Source organism: Alligator mississippiensis, chromosome 5 (genome assembly GCF_030867095.1).
Source record: "Alligator mississippiensis isolate rAllMis1 chromosome 5, rAllMis1, whole genome shotgun sequence".
In the NCBI taxonomy this organism is placed as follows: Eukaryota; Metazoa; Chordata; order Crocodylia; family Alligatoridae; genus Alligator; species Alligator mississippiensis.
In genome coordinates, this window is record NC_081828.1 from 175701745 (window position 1) to 175716030 (window position 14286).

The 14286-nt window shown below is 36.8% G+C and overlaps 1 protein-coding gene across 4 annotated transcripts in view; it reads right to left on the reverse strand.

Moving 5' to 3' along the window:
* The window catches only part of ANKIB1 (ankyrin repeat and IBR domain containing 1), a 139889-nt gene that overhangs the window by 21532 nt on the left and 104071 nt on the right, over nt 1-14286 (reverse strand). For all 4 annotated transcript variants that reach the window (XM_006258937.4, XM_006258938.4, XM_019497816.2 and 1 more), the window contains 4 exons: nt 13773-13917; nt 11334-11500; nt 6904-6992; nt 2952-3082 (listed from right to left, as the gene is read on the reverse strand). In XM_006258937.4, coding sequence (XP_006258999.3) covers nt 2952-3082; nt 6904-6992; nt 11334-11500; nt 13773-13917 — 532 coding nt within the window. The remainder of the gene's footprint in view (nt 1-2951; nt 3083-6903; nt 6993-11333; nt 11501-13772; nt 13918-14286) is intronic.

Here is a 14286-nt window from a genome sequence, read left to right on the forward strand (position 1 = left end):
CTTACTACTTGGTGGCACAAATTTCTCAGAATATTTTTACAGTTAGTTTTAATTCCCTTTATTCAATTTGCTTTTGGAGATATCTCTTGTTCCAATGAAGGTAAATAATAATGGAAACTCTGCATGAAATTAGTCCAGATATTCTGGTTTCTTCTAGAAAAAAGTCATGCAGCTCTTAAAAATGAGTTTTTTAAAACTCAAATTGTTCTTAAAAAGAGAACTTAAATTTTCATTATAGAAGGCCCTGTCTTTTCTGCTTATCACCTTCTTCTGAGCTTGTCTTTCTTGTTCGTTATTTGCTATTTGACCGAAAGATTCCAGATGTATTCTATCTTTTAGTATTACATTTATAATTTGTAATTAAAGCCTTCCGTTAAAATATTCACTACAAGGCAAAAGTAACAATAACTACTACTAATATGCATCTTTCAGAACCTAGTATAAAATTAAATAGCAAAGAGATTTCTGAATTAGATGTTGTGATCCCAAATGAAGTTGCAGTGCTTATAGGTTTCATAAGTCCCATGGATAGATATTCTACTGGAAGAGCTGGGTGTACACCAGAAGAGGTGCCATAAGCTTACTGGAAATGTGATTGTGAACCTGAAAAGACTCATGGTATGGCATTCATGTAAACATATGTGGAAATAATAAATAAGGGTTTATGGCTAAGGAAGTACCATCCTCATTGACACATTTGGTGGTTGCTGCTAATTGACAATAAGAATCAATCGCCTAGGAACTTCCTTAATTTACATGAACATTTAATTTTATTAATAAAGTAACCCAAAACTTAAGTATTCAGATTACTATATACACCAGGCATTAAACCTTTGAAAAGAATAGTTAGCATTCTCCTCAAATTCAGGAACTTAAAATTAAAATAGCAAATAATAATATGTTTATAATAATTTTGCCTCAGTATTGATACCTTTACAAGGTTTATGTATATTAAGGGGAACTCAAAAGACCTGGGGAGACAGCAAGATAAATCTTTAGTAACTTTGGAGTAGATAAGGAAAAAAGGATAGCCTGCTTTGAGAGGCTGACAGAAAATGCAATGACTCACCAGAATCAAACATTTAGGATCAGATTTTCTACTTATTCTGAGCTATGTTTGGACAGAATGGAATGTGGCAGCCAGAGCCAGTTGTGGCTCTCTGCTCCTCAATGGCTAAGCTCCAGCAGGAATTTGAGAAGCAGGGAACAGATTTGACAGATTTTAACTTCTGTTAAAGGGAAAAGTTAATAGACCCTTTATGCTAAGGAATAAAAAGATGCAAGAGAGGTCCAGCTCCACAACATGTCACTTGCAGAATGCCTTGGTGTAACCTTTCCCCTTTCTTTTACCTCCTTCCCTTCCCCTACAGCCCAGGGGAAGCTGGTGCAAGAGGTGGCAAAGCGGTCTCAGCTAGCTTTCTGCTTCTCTTGAAGAATTCATCCCTGGTTCTCTGGCTGTTTTAGGACCACTTTACACTGCTTACAGGATTCAGTTACCTTAGAAAACTGGGGAATTTGGTCCCTAGTCACCACCTCAAAAACTAGAGTAGGTTTAATGGTGAAATCCAAACAAGCCTAGAATATATAACACTTGCTCCAGTTGGGATGAGTTCAGTGGCACAAACTACCACCAAGTAAGTGAAAAGAATTCAAGCTACATCCAAACATTTCAGTCATTCAAATCCTTCTATGACTGATTATTTCAACTACCCATCCTTACCACATGGATAGGAACTTACATTCCGGAAAATTTCAAACACAATTGAATAATGTAGGCTTGACATCTGTAACAACTGAATTATGAATTCTCTTCTTTAAGATCATTTGTGAAGAGAAAAAGATAAATGGGAAACTAAGAAAGAACCAATGTGTGACAGGTTCTGTTTCTGCTTGGAGTAAAAAACCCTCCTATACATAAGTGGGGAAAAGTGAGAAGGAGTGTGCACTAGCAGCAAAATTAAAAGGACATTTGGGTGGCTAAGAGCAAGAAAGCAAGCTAGCCTGCTTTTTGGAAAGACAAAACAAAAAAGGGAAATATTATAATTTTCTAACCAAAGGCCTATTTTATTAGAAGCTAACTATCTATATCAAATACGGGTTTAAATCGTGACTGAGATGTCCTCTTCTCCATCTGAAAACTGCATGTTAGCAAACAAACAGGATATTAGCCATGCTTATGTAAAACAAATACTCAAGAACAAGACTATATTTTGCTGTTCCAAATATTAATTTAATACTCCAAATGAATATTAGCTCATTTGGGGAAAAAGGATGGCTAAAATGATTTTGACACTAGTACAAAATATTTTCTATTTCTGTAATGTGCTGCAAACTCAGGAGTAATTCTCTGGCTACTGTTACCCTAAGTCTCTCTTGGTACCAAGGCTCTGGATTTCTTACTCGCATTGAATATTTTGTTTGTTTTTTTTCCAGGCTGACATTATTTTAATATTTTCTGTTCAAGTTTGTTATCACCTTAGTTCACTTTGTACTATTTTCTTCATCTTCATTAGCATTTACAACTGCTCAACATTTCATATCGTTGGCAAATTAAATATGCTTTTCACTTTCTCTTCCAGCTCATCAATGAAGATTAAACTATACGACAAGCTGTACGGTTCTCTAACCCATTCCTCCCACTTTACTGCTAATAATTTTTCTTTGTTTATAATAATTAAATCAGTTGTACATACATGTGGTTATGTCCTTTGTCAATCCAATTTGGAGCTGGTAAGAAAAATGTCATGTAATATTATATTGCAAAACCAAGTATGTTATATTTGCAGCTTCCCTCCATCTGTGAAAGCTGTATTTCTATTTACAGGTTCTACTAGCCTCTATACATGATATTTTAGAGGCTTTATATGTTTGCATTTATGAAATAAACACATATATGTATGCAAACAATCTGACTTACAACTTCTACCAAATATAACAGGGGTCCTTCTTACCTTAGCACACTGCATGTGGTTGCAGCCCTCATTCTTCTGAATAGGAGATTTGCAGTTAGCACACGGTTTGGAGTTAGTTAGCAACCACAGGCAGTTGGCAGCATCTTCATAAGCCTCACTAACCCCCACAACTCCGGAGGGAAAAAATAACAGGAAAGTTAAGATTATACCCATGTAACCTTTTGTGTACAACAAGCAGTGTTTCCCTAATTGCTGAAGGTGTGCATTAACTCAGTGTCTTCCTGGCCCCTGTAGTCCCTGGTCCGGATACCATTTCTACCACTGCCGCTACAGTCTCTGGGATCTCTCCCTTCCCCAACCTCCAGCTTCTACATCCTGTCCCCAACTCGGGGGGGTGGAGGTAAGGTATCACAGCCCATGAAGCCAAGGAAGCTACAGTAAGGGGACTAGGGGAGACTTAGGGACTCCATGAAGCATGGAGATGTTCATGCCTGCAGCAGGGGGCACACCAGTACAATGTGGTAGGGGTTGTGTGCTACCCAGCACAGCCAGGGAGGCATATGTGGTGTGGTGTGATGTGCTATGTTGCTCATGTGGTGTGCAGTACAGGGTGAAGTGAGGCCCCTAACCACTCAGAAGCTGGACAGCCCTATATTAAATGCCATATGTTAGCAAAAAACAAAACAAACCAGGATGGGTTTGACCAGCATAGTATAATCTAAAGGAAACATATTTCTCTGCTATATATTATTCTGTGCTTTACACTGTAATTTATTAAACATGTTACAAGAAGTTGCTTACTGAAATTTAAAACCCCATATTAGAATCTATTTGAAAAATATCACTCTTAAGTAGTCCTATTTTGTTCCTATGGACCACGCTAAGTACACATGTACCTGTGTTATTTGACCAAGGCTACATTGTCTCTCCCCCACTTTTTTATATATATCATCTTTTATTTCTCTAAGGTTTAGGGAAGTTACTTTAGGATAAAGCATAAGGGCTGATTTAAGAACAATAAAAATAAATATTTCCTATAATATTATACAATAAAAATTGAAGGGGAATAAACATTTTAATATAATTTGGCTCTAGGCACTCACTGGCTGAACTGTGTGAAAGGAATATTAATTTGAAGCAGTTTTAAAGCAGAGAAGATAATATTTATTAAACTAGACTTCCCATTGGAAAGAAGGAAGTTTGAGGAAATCTCATTCATAAATGGGAAATCTAGAATTTCAATGTTAATTAATTTCTATTTTAAAATGTTTGTTTAATGATGATTTACTAATAAGTACTTACATACCATGTTATATAGTCTAAGCACCAGAGAAACAACTCGATTATGATTTCATTTAACAGTGACATCAGCAGGTCTGACAATGGAGTAACATCAACATAAAACAGGCTTGAAATACAAATAAAATCCTTGACAATTAATTTAAACTTGTAAAATAGCCAATATCTTTTAAGATAATAAAGTTATGTTACCTGTACCCAATGTTCTTCAAGCTAACCTCTGCACACGTCCTTTTTTTTTTTTTTTTTTTTTTTTTTTAAATATGCTACCCTATCAGTTGCACCACAGGGTAGCATATTTCTTTCATGGAGTCCTAAATCCAATTCGAGGCTTGGAGGAGGAGGCTGCTGCATCACCACCTCCTTTAAAGCCTATTATCTGAACACTGCATGCTGCAAGGGATGGGGAAAGAGAGCACAACAGTGCTGCAACAGACACTGCTATTCAAAGTAAGCATTTTCAGGGGGCACTTGGAGGAAATTCTGCTTTACAACAACTTTGAAAACCTTGGGTTTCCAATTCAATAGAGTTATAAGATACATTTACTATACCTTAACCCAGTGGGGCCAACCTTTTTGGCAGAGGTGCCACAAATTGGCCCTGCACCCTCCGCAAGTGCCACTCTGATTCCCTATCCCTGCCCAATCTGCTGTTCTACTTTCCGTTTCCTGACCTATGTTCCTCACCTGTTCTGCTTTCTGGTCTGTACCCTATCTGCCACTATGCTGCCTGTCCTCTCCCTGATCTGCTGCATGTCACACACAGAGGCTGCCTGTGCACTTTTGACATTTGTGCTGCAGGTTGGTCGACTTGCAGCATGGGGGTGACAAGTTGCATGGGCAGCCTGAGTGTGTGGCTTACAGTGGATCAGGAAGGTAATAGGCACTCCAGAAATGGATAGGGCAGGGAGAAAAAAGCAGAGCATCAGATCAGACAGGGAGCAGAAAGGAAAACAAGAGTCAGGGCAGGATAAAGGCATCAGAATGGCACTAGGGGCGAGTGTGGGGCTAATGTGTGGCACACCTGCCAAAAAGGCTGACTATCACTGACCTAATCTATATGGCAGCTCTCTGTTTGTTTTATTACATATTTGAACATTTTTTAACTTCTAAAACAGGATTCTGACATTAATGTTAATGATTTCATCCAGTATTTTACACAGGGGTTTACTTTTAAAAATCAGCTTTCTTTTAAGGGCTAGTTTCTTGCTAACCCTTATAATAGATATGTAGTAAAACCTTCCATCCTTCAGTTTATACAAGGACTGAGCAGAAATTCAGTCCTGCTCTTGCAAATGCAATAGCTATTACTTCTCTGAAGTTGTATAATACCTCAGAGGAGGCAGAATGGCCTTGCCCTTCATGGGCCAGTAAGCAGATATGGCTAGCCCTGGTTAAATAAGTTGTACCCTTTCAGAAGGTAGCATTTTGTCTGGGAAGCAATTGTTCTATGGTGTGCCATGCTTCATACTACAATATTCATTATACTCTAAATTTTATTAGAAACTTAACAACAAATGACAAACAAATCCTACTTTATATACAAAGCAGGGAAATTTAAAAGGATCATATTTTCATGAAGTTTAGCCAGAACATGCAAGCACTTCTCTTCAGTTAGGACTTTTCCATGCCATATATTACAGGCTTTTCAGGGGCAATGTTGCACAAAAAAGTCACAAGACTTTTTTTTTTTTTTTTTTTTTAACAACATGAAAAACCGGTTTTCTATCCTACACTGTACTTGAGTGGCTAGCCCTCAAACTTACCTCAATAATTCTGTTCAGGCAGACAGTAACCATCATAAGTTGCAATCAAAAGGTAACATTTTATTTAGTTAAATGGGCCTAAAAATGGGTGTTCAAACATACAAGACTAGGTCATTTTAACTACTGTGGTCACTTCTATTCCTCTTAGGGAGTGTCAACACATGCCTCTTAAGCAGGCTTAGCCTAAAACTGTCATTTTTAAGGCGCATTAAGGGCATGTATCTACACATGCACACCTTTAATGTGCCTTAAAAATGGTGATTTGGGGCTATGTGAGCCTAAATTTGATACCTGTTTTATGCATAAAGCAGACATCAAATTTAGGCACAAATAGCTAAGTCGCATTAGAGTACATGAGGATGCGCTAATGCGCATTAATGCAGTCAGTGTGCGTCAATGGACACACACACCATGCTAATGTGCATTAGTGTGTCTGCATGTGTGCTAATGGAACGTAGCTATTTGCACCTACATTTAATGCGCCTTAATGTGCATTAGTGCGTCCACATGTAGATGCAAGCCTAAATCGCTGTCTTAAGCAAAGGTGCATTAAGTTTAGGCATGCATAAATACATACATAAACACACCCTTAGAATTACATTTTCAAGCTCTGTGGTAAAATGACTGGATTAAGAGTTTTAAAATACGGATATTTTATGTATGTCAATTTTGTTCTATAAGCCAGAACAAATGCATGTAATTTTTAGATTTGAGAGATGAAGTAAACACAGTGAAATAAATGAAGAAAAGGGGAAAAAGGGAGAACCAACATTATATATTTAATACAGTATTAAAGAAATTAGATGATTTATATAGGATGTGTTATCAAATGCATTCCTCCCACCTTTAACATAATTTCTTTACTAATGTGTACTAACTTATTTGACACTGCTAAAACCATCCTCCAATCTACAAAAAATACTTACGCTCTTCAGGTTTCATTTCAGAGATCTTCTGCAGCCAGTCCTTCCAGGTTTGGCAGTCACAAGGTTCATGCGCTTCACCAAGACATTCCCTGGAATATTAAACCGTAAACACATCAGCTAAACATTTACTGGTTAAACTCTAGCTTGACTGAAACTAGTGAACATGAAAAATAGTTAAGGTCTATTAAAACTTCAATTAAGCTGGAAATTAAATTTTAAAAATTTAAAAATCCACTCAATTAAACTTTCTTAAAATAATTCTTACGTTACTTAGTCAAAAACCTATGTAACCTTCATTGAAGTTAATGGGAATTTAAGTGAATGAGTAAAGAAAAATGATGTTTTAAATTATGACACAGACTTTCTCAAAAGTAACTGGGTATGTTACTTTGTATGGTTTGAGCAGTTACTCATCTAAACAGTGAACTAGTCCAACATATCAATAATCATGAGGTTTTGATTCAAAAGATGCATTTGATTTCAGCGAGGAGGGCCTATACAAGGCTTTGATTATTTGTATTAATATTATACCCAAATGTTCAAGTAATGTTAAGGGCTCATTATATTAGATACTGTACACACATAGAGTAAAACACTGTTCTTATTTTAAAATCCTTGTAAGTTAGTTTCTTAGTTTTAAGTGGTAACTGCTGGGTAGGCCTATTACAGCTGAAATAATTTTATTAATAATTATTTGCCCATGTTCACTGGCAGCAATCTTAACATAATCATTGTTAAATTCCTGATGCTCCCACACACTTCAAATGTTGTATAAATTTGGATTTAATTTTGTTCCAAAGTCCCAAACGAAATTTTGGCTGAAATTATATGGACATAGAAGAAACTGGGTCCATACAGTTTTTCCCAAATTACTGCTGTCAGTTTCAGGATGGCTATCTTCAGAATGTAGCTGCAGATGTACTTCCAGATGGTGCTTGGGCGTAGATGTGTCAATATGGATTCCAGATTTGTCACGACTCTCCTACTTGAACTACAGCAAAACAGCCTAAGACATCTGCCACATCAAACACACCAAACATTTAGAAGAGCATATTTTGCATGGGCACCAGCTATATCAAACAATGGGAAGGGTAAGCTGCTTTTTGTAATATAGAATTTCAAAAGCCAAATCAATGCCCTTCTGATCAGCTTTGCCCACATCATGACACATGCATAAGGAAAATGTAGAGCCAAAACACCCAAATCTTCTTTAGACACCCTGTCCCACCTACCTAAAAGGTACTATATCTGGGCACCATTCACTTCTGCAGGGCAAGACTACATTTTCCGTGCTGACTTCAGACCCTTTCACCATAGGGTCTGTTCTCAGACAAAAATGTCATTGCACTCAAAGGCAAATAAAATGACCAGGAAGGGAACTTTGGACTCAAAAGAGAATAACCTCCTTAACTAACTGCTAATTAATAAACCAAAACAAGGAACAAAATAACTAGGAAATGCAGGACTGATTCCTTTGTCTGGAAACCTGCAAACTTTTGGGCAGATTGCTAGCAGTCTTAAATCATGGAATACCCTCAGAACTTGGGACAGCACTAGTTGTAAAAAGCAGAGAATGAAACAGGCATGGTGTACATATCAGAGGGCAAAGAACGTAAAGATGGATGGGAGAGAGGGGTAGAGAGGTCCATGCAACTACAATTGTGTTTCCAGACTTCTTTATGAGGCAAAGTTTTATTGATGACAGACACTGTGAAAGCAGAAGTTAAAGAACACACAGATGGGAAAAGGACAGGTTATACTATAGATGATACCATGTCCAAAGAGAAGGTGGCAATCTATCAGTTAAGATGATTAATTTGAAGGTTCAATAACTGATAAAAAGTAAATACAGCAGTGGTTCATGCTCTGGATAACAAATGTCTTTCCATTTTATAGCAACTTACTCAAGTAAGTTGCAACCTCAAGTAACTGGCAACTTGTCCATGGGTCCATATTTTTCCCCTTTTGTTTTTTCAATTTTAATAGACTGATCTTAAATCAACAGTACTGGAATTCACAAATTAGACATTTTATTTTTAAAAGCCAGAGTTTTTCTAAGTAATATTTTAAGGCACCTCAATTAAAAGTAATATTTCAAACATTTTAAGGCAATTTAAAAAAACCTTCAAAATGTATTTATATTACGACCTCTTAATAATTCACTGTAACATTCAATAATTCATCGTTACTCTCAATAGAGATGTGATATCAAAACATCATCACATATGCTTGGGGAAGAATGTTATCTGAGATAGTCACAAAATTGTATCTCCACAGATACCAAAGGAAAAATATTTCTATGCTTGTAAAATTATTCTTAACAACATAAAGAGCTGAAGTGTGATCCTGGAACCTTTCCCTCATAAATAAAATTCATGTCATATAAAGAATGTCTGGTCCTTGGTGTAAACCAGAGCAGTCTTAGATTGTTAAAACTAATTTTTACATTTTACACTGAGCTGCACAAGTAATCCTGAGGCTTTGTCCACCTGCCAAGTACAGACAGAGTACAGCATCAGTCTGGAAAAGCTCCCTTAAGGCTGAGAGGCATGATGGTGTGAAGCCAAGTAAACTGGCTTCAGGGCATCCAAGGATCTGGCTTAACCTTACTAAAAAGAAAGAGCACCCCACCCACTTGACTCTTGAAACACGGTGGGAATCTTTGCTTGAAGTGTGCTCTCATTCTATTCCCATATTCTGACAGTCTGCAGACTAGGAGTACTTTTCAGTTTCTCTGCCATAACAGTCTAAGCAGCACAAAGACATTCTGCAGAAACCCAGGCAAAGAAAGACAAAGCAAGGCTGATTAAGAAGGAGCAAATTCTTCCAACCCAGAGAAACAATAGCTCAAGAGAGAGTTCCCTTAAGCCCTATTCCTCACTAGCAAGGAATTCCCAACAACATTTTTTGAAGATTATTATTCTTTTAAGATAACAATCCAAGCTGTGCAGCTTCCAGACAACCAGCTCGGTTCTTCAGGGTCAAGGTCATTCTAGGTAGATCAGTTCACCAGTTGCAAATGACTGAAGACCCATTCATATGAGGATTTGAGTACCATCATGCACAGAAGTCCAAAAGCTAATGTGCTACAGTTGGCCATAAAAGACTGAACATTGTTAGTGAAATTTATAATTTGACATATACTTTTGTAAACAGGATCAATTAGAAGTAATGTGAATTCTGGCACGTAATTGAAGAAGTACAGATAAACTACTTAGTAAAAATTTAAGGCTTCTGGAAACAGATTCAAGAAAACTTGACAGGTCTCTGGCTAGATGGAATCTTACCTAATTTGATGTGCAAAAGATTCTCCACAAAATCACTAAAGATACAGCCTTACAGCGAATCATGTAAAAAACACAGTATGTGAATCGTTTAGATTAAATAAAACTGAAGAATTCTAAAAATGGATGACCAGATGGTTCTTTAAAATATATTCTGAACATACAATTTGTCTTAATAGTACTGCTAGCCTTTTAAGTAGGAAGAAATGTTTCTTTATCATGAAAGTGCAATAGCTGAAGTCATAGGATGCAAACCTAGAAGGAACCTCAAAAAGTCATCCAGTCCATCCCCTGTTCTAAGGCATGATTATCTATATGCCCAACATGTTAGATGTTTGTCTAACCTGCTTTTAAAAATCTCCTGTGAAGTGATTTCCATAACCTTATATCATAGCACTTGGTCCACTGCTTAACTATCTTTTAGGTCTGAAAGTTTTTCCTAACTAAAGCCTTCTTTACTGAAAATTAAGCTAATTACTTTTCCATGTCCCCTCAGTGGACACATGGAACAACTGATCATTAACTTGTTTAAAACCACATTTTATGCATCTCACAACTCATCAGAATCACCTCAGATGCATTCTTTTTTTTTTTTTGGACTAAAACATCCCAACCCTTTGTTTTAGATAATCAAATTTAATGTTCATGAAGGTGCCAGACAGAAATATAATTCTTTTCACAATACAAGAGTAGCTCTCTTTTTCAGTATTACTTGAGCAGACTTTGTTGCTTCAATAAAGATTGCAATCATCTTACAAATCGTGGATAGGATGTCACCCATAAATTTAAAATCTTCCCATTAAATGGTGATATCATGTATTTTTAACCTTGTAATTTCTTATTACAAGTTACCTAATGAATATAAAGCTAAAAATACATAGAGCTCCATGTGGCTGTTCTGTGGCTTGCCAAGTTATCAATATAATATAGCAGGCAATATCTCAAAGCTTGTTGCCCCAAAAGATACAAAGACATATGAGCAGGTCAGATATCAAGCACAAGTGTATATGACAGATTATAGTCATGTATCATGCTCTACACAAGTCAGGCTTCTGCAATGTGGCAGACAGTAAGAAGTTTTAATGACCTCTAGAGTAGCAGTGAGTATGATCATTTTATGTAATCGTACAAGTTTCTAGGACTAACCAGCAGAAAAGATGTCCTTTTCCACAATCCACAGCAGGTGCTTTTAGCATAGGAAAGCTAAGTGTATCTGAACCTGTTGTATTTGACCCCTGTCTTGTAAGCCTGACAGCTCTTTCACAGCCTGCTATAGGACACCATTTAATGGCAGGATTATTTTCAACAAATGCCTGGAAAGAAAGAAACAAGAAGAAAATTACTTAACATTTAAGAACAGATTCTTACCACTGATATGGACTGTAAGCTGTGATCAAAACCTCCTTCTAATGAAGGTAGGGCAGAGGGCATACTGTAGTTTTCTAACTAAAATTTGTATTATTTAAAATCGTCATAACAAGAAATTGACTTCATCATTAGCTTAAAATTACATCTGTTTGCTATACTAGAATTTAATATTTATGCTAAGACCTGAATGATCCACATTCTATGCAAAATGCTAAATATGTGCAAGTCTCACATATCAGGGGTTGGCAACGTTGTCTATCAGTGGGCTGTAATGATGCAGCTCAGGCTGAAGGTGGCCTGGTACTAGTACTCAGTCACTATTTGTCCATACCACCACTTCTTTCTGCACGCGTGAAGTTCTTGGCTATGGTACAGGTGAAGCCCCCCCACTGCCAAATAATGGCAAAGCCCCTGTTCTGTGGGCTGGATCCAATGACTCTGGTCAGAGTCTAGTTTGTGCACCATAAGTTGCCACCCCCTGACATACTATTATTGTTATTTATTCAACAACTATAATTTGAAATTTTGCAACATATAACTACTCCAGATTAACAATAAATACTTATGCTAATTATCAGAAATCCCAATGTAACTGAGATAAGATCTTAAAAACAGAATTAGAATAACTGACAAATTTACTTCTGAACTTTTACATTAAGTTAATGTGCCTTCTCTTGTAAGTACTGCATTAAATAAATTATAGAGAAGAAAATCCCCACAATGACACTATCAGCCAAAATCATCCTAACCTGTTGCCTACTTGAAAGGTGAGTAAGGTAGTGGATTAGATCTCGGCACTTTACTGAATAAGGTTTGGGGACCACACACTAAAGGGCCTCATTACAGAGAAATTACACATAAACCAGCATAAGTGATCGGAAACTGGATCAAATCCGTAACCCAACAGAAGTTCAGTGGACATAAACTGCTTTCAAAATGGCCAAAGCCAGTTTAATATAAACCTGGATGGACGTAATAACAGATTTAACTGGTTTAGGGTTTATTGAACTTTTATCCCAGATCCCCTCCAGATTCAAGTCAACTCACAGGCTCCCAGCATCCCAGGATGCTTTGCACCTCCCCCACAAACCACTCCCTCACAGGATGGGCAGGCTAGCCTTGACCCAAGCTGTCTGCTTCAGCCTAGCAGGAAGGCATGCTCTAGTGCCCCCTCACCTTCCATCTTCTGACCTGGGCAACTGCAGGCATGTGGCTGCATTTCCAGAATCAAAAGTGAATGTCCGTTCACTTGCTTATGGGTTCAATCTATGCAACTTAAATTAATGTGTGAAGACTAAATCAATTCAACCTTGGGCTTTTTGACTGTCTGTACTTAGCCACATGGTAAAGAAGTGCACCAAGCTGCCTTTCCCACTCCAGGGATAATTTAACAAATTATTTAAAAGGTAACAGGTAAGGGTGCAAGCTTTGTTCTGTATACGTGCCAAAGGAGAGCTCCAGTGAACCTAGCTGTAAATGGGCATTTGGTTATTCAAGCTGTGGAGTCAAAGATAGCGGGATATGTTTCTAGCTATATCACTCCTTGCTGTGCTCTTGAATAAAGAAACTGGCATATCTTAACTATGCTAGCTCAATAGGTTATAAGACTAAGTATGACATTTTGGCTTTTGAGTCCACTTTACAGATTAATACCATGAAAAAAAGTCCCTTGTACTGTAGCAACAGGGAAAGGTTTGTAAAATCTAAAAGTCATATCAAAAGTTTTAAGCTTCTTTTGTTATTTGGTTAAATAGTAATATTATGAAACTACAGTAGGATGGAACAAAGCTATAGCTGTATGAATAACATCATTCAGGTGCAGCAGAATTTCCCAAACGCTCAAAATGTTTTTCAGAAACTTACAAAGTTGCTATAAGATTTGAAAAAAAGCCAAGCTTGGCTGATTAAAAACTAGATATCAGTTGTTCTGGACATTAATTTGATCATTAATTAATTTGCATTAAGATAGTTTAATTGGCCAGTATGAAAAAGTAGTGCCTGTTCTTGTGGAAATACATAATTTTTTCCATGTCCTAAGTATTAAACAAAACCCTATGGCACAGTGTGTAAACTACATATATTTCAGACCTATGGGATTAATTTATTAAGGTCTACTAAACTGCTGTCACATTTCAGTATTCACACAGAAGTGGTGATGTAAATTCAGATAATGAAATATGTTCACTTCAATCTCATAAAAATAGCACGACAATTTACCTTAATGTCAAACTGTAGGTAACGTTTATCCATCTCCTTGGAAACCACACTTTCTATGATCTCTACAGGCACAAGCTGGAAGCAATCATATGCTGGGCAAAAAATGTTGTGAGCTTCACCCTCCTGAATTTTTAAATTCAAAAACCTGCCAAAATTATGTCAGTAAGTATTTGAAAATAATACATAAATAAGAGTCAAGCAATTACTGCAGATTTACTATAGTTATACTAGTTTTAAAAAATTGTATGTACTTTTCCATTAAACTATTTAAACAAACATATCAATTATCTTTTGGTCTTTACACTCAGTAAGTGCCCCAGAATTGAGGAGTAGCATGCTGAAAAAGAAATGACAAAAAAAATTAAAACTGAGAAACTGAAAAAAGCACTTGAATGCATGTGTGTGGTTTCAATCCGTCTGCCATGTGTTAGAGGCCTCTATGCAACTTTTAATAAAACTGAGGATAATTTCTTCATTTATGTCACAAAATGAAACATAGAGCAGCAATCACGAT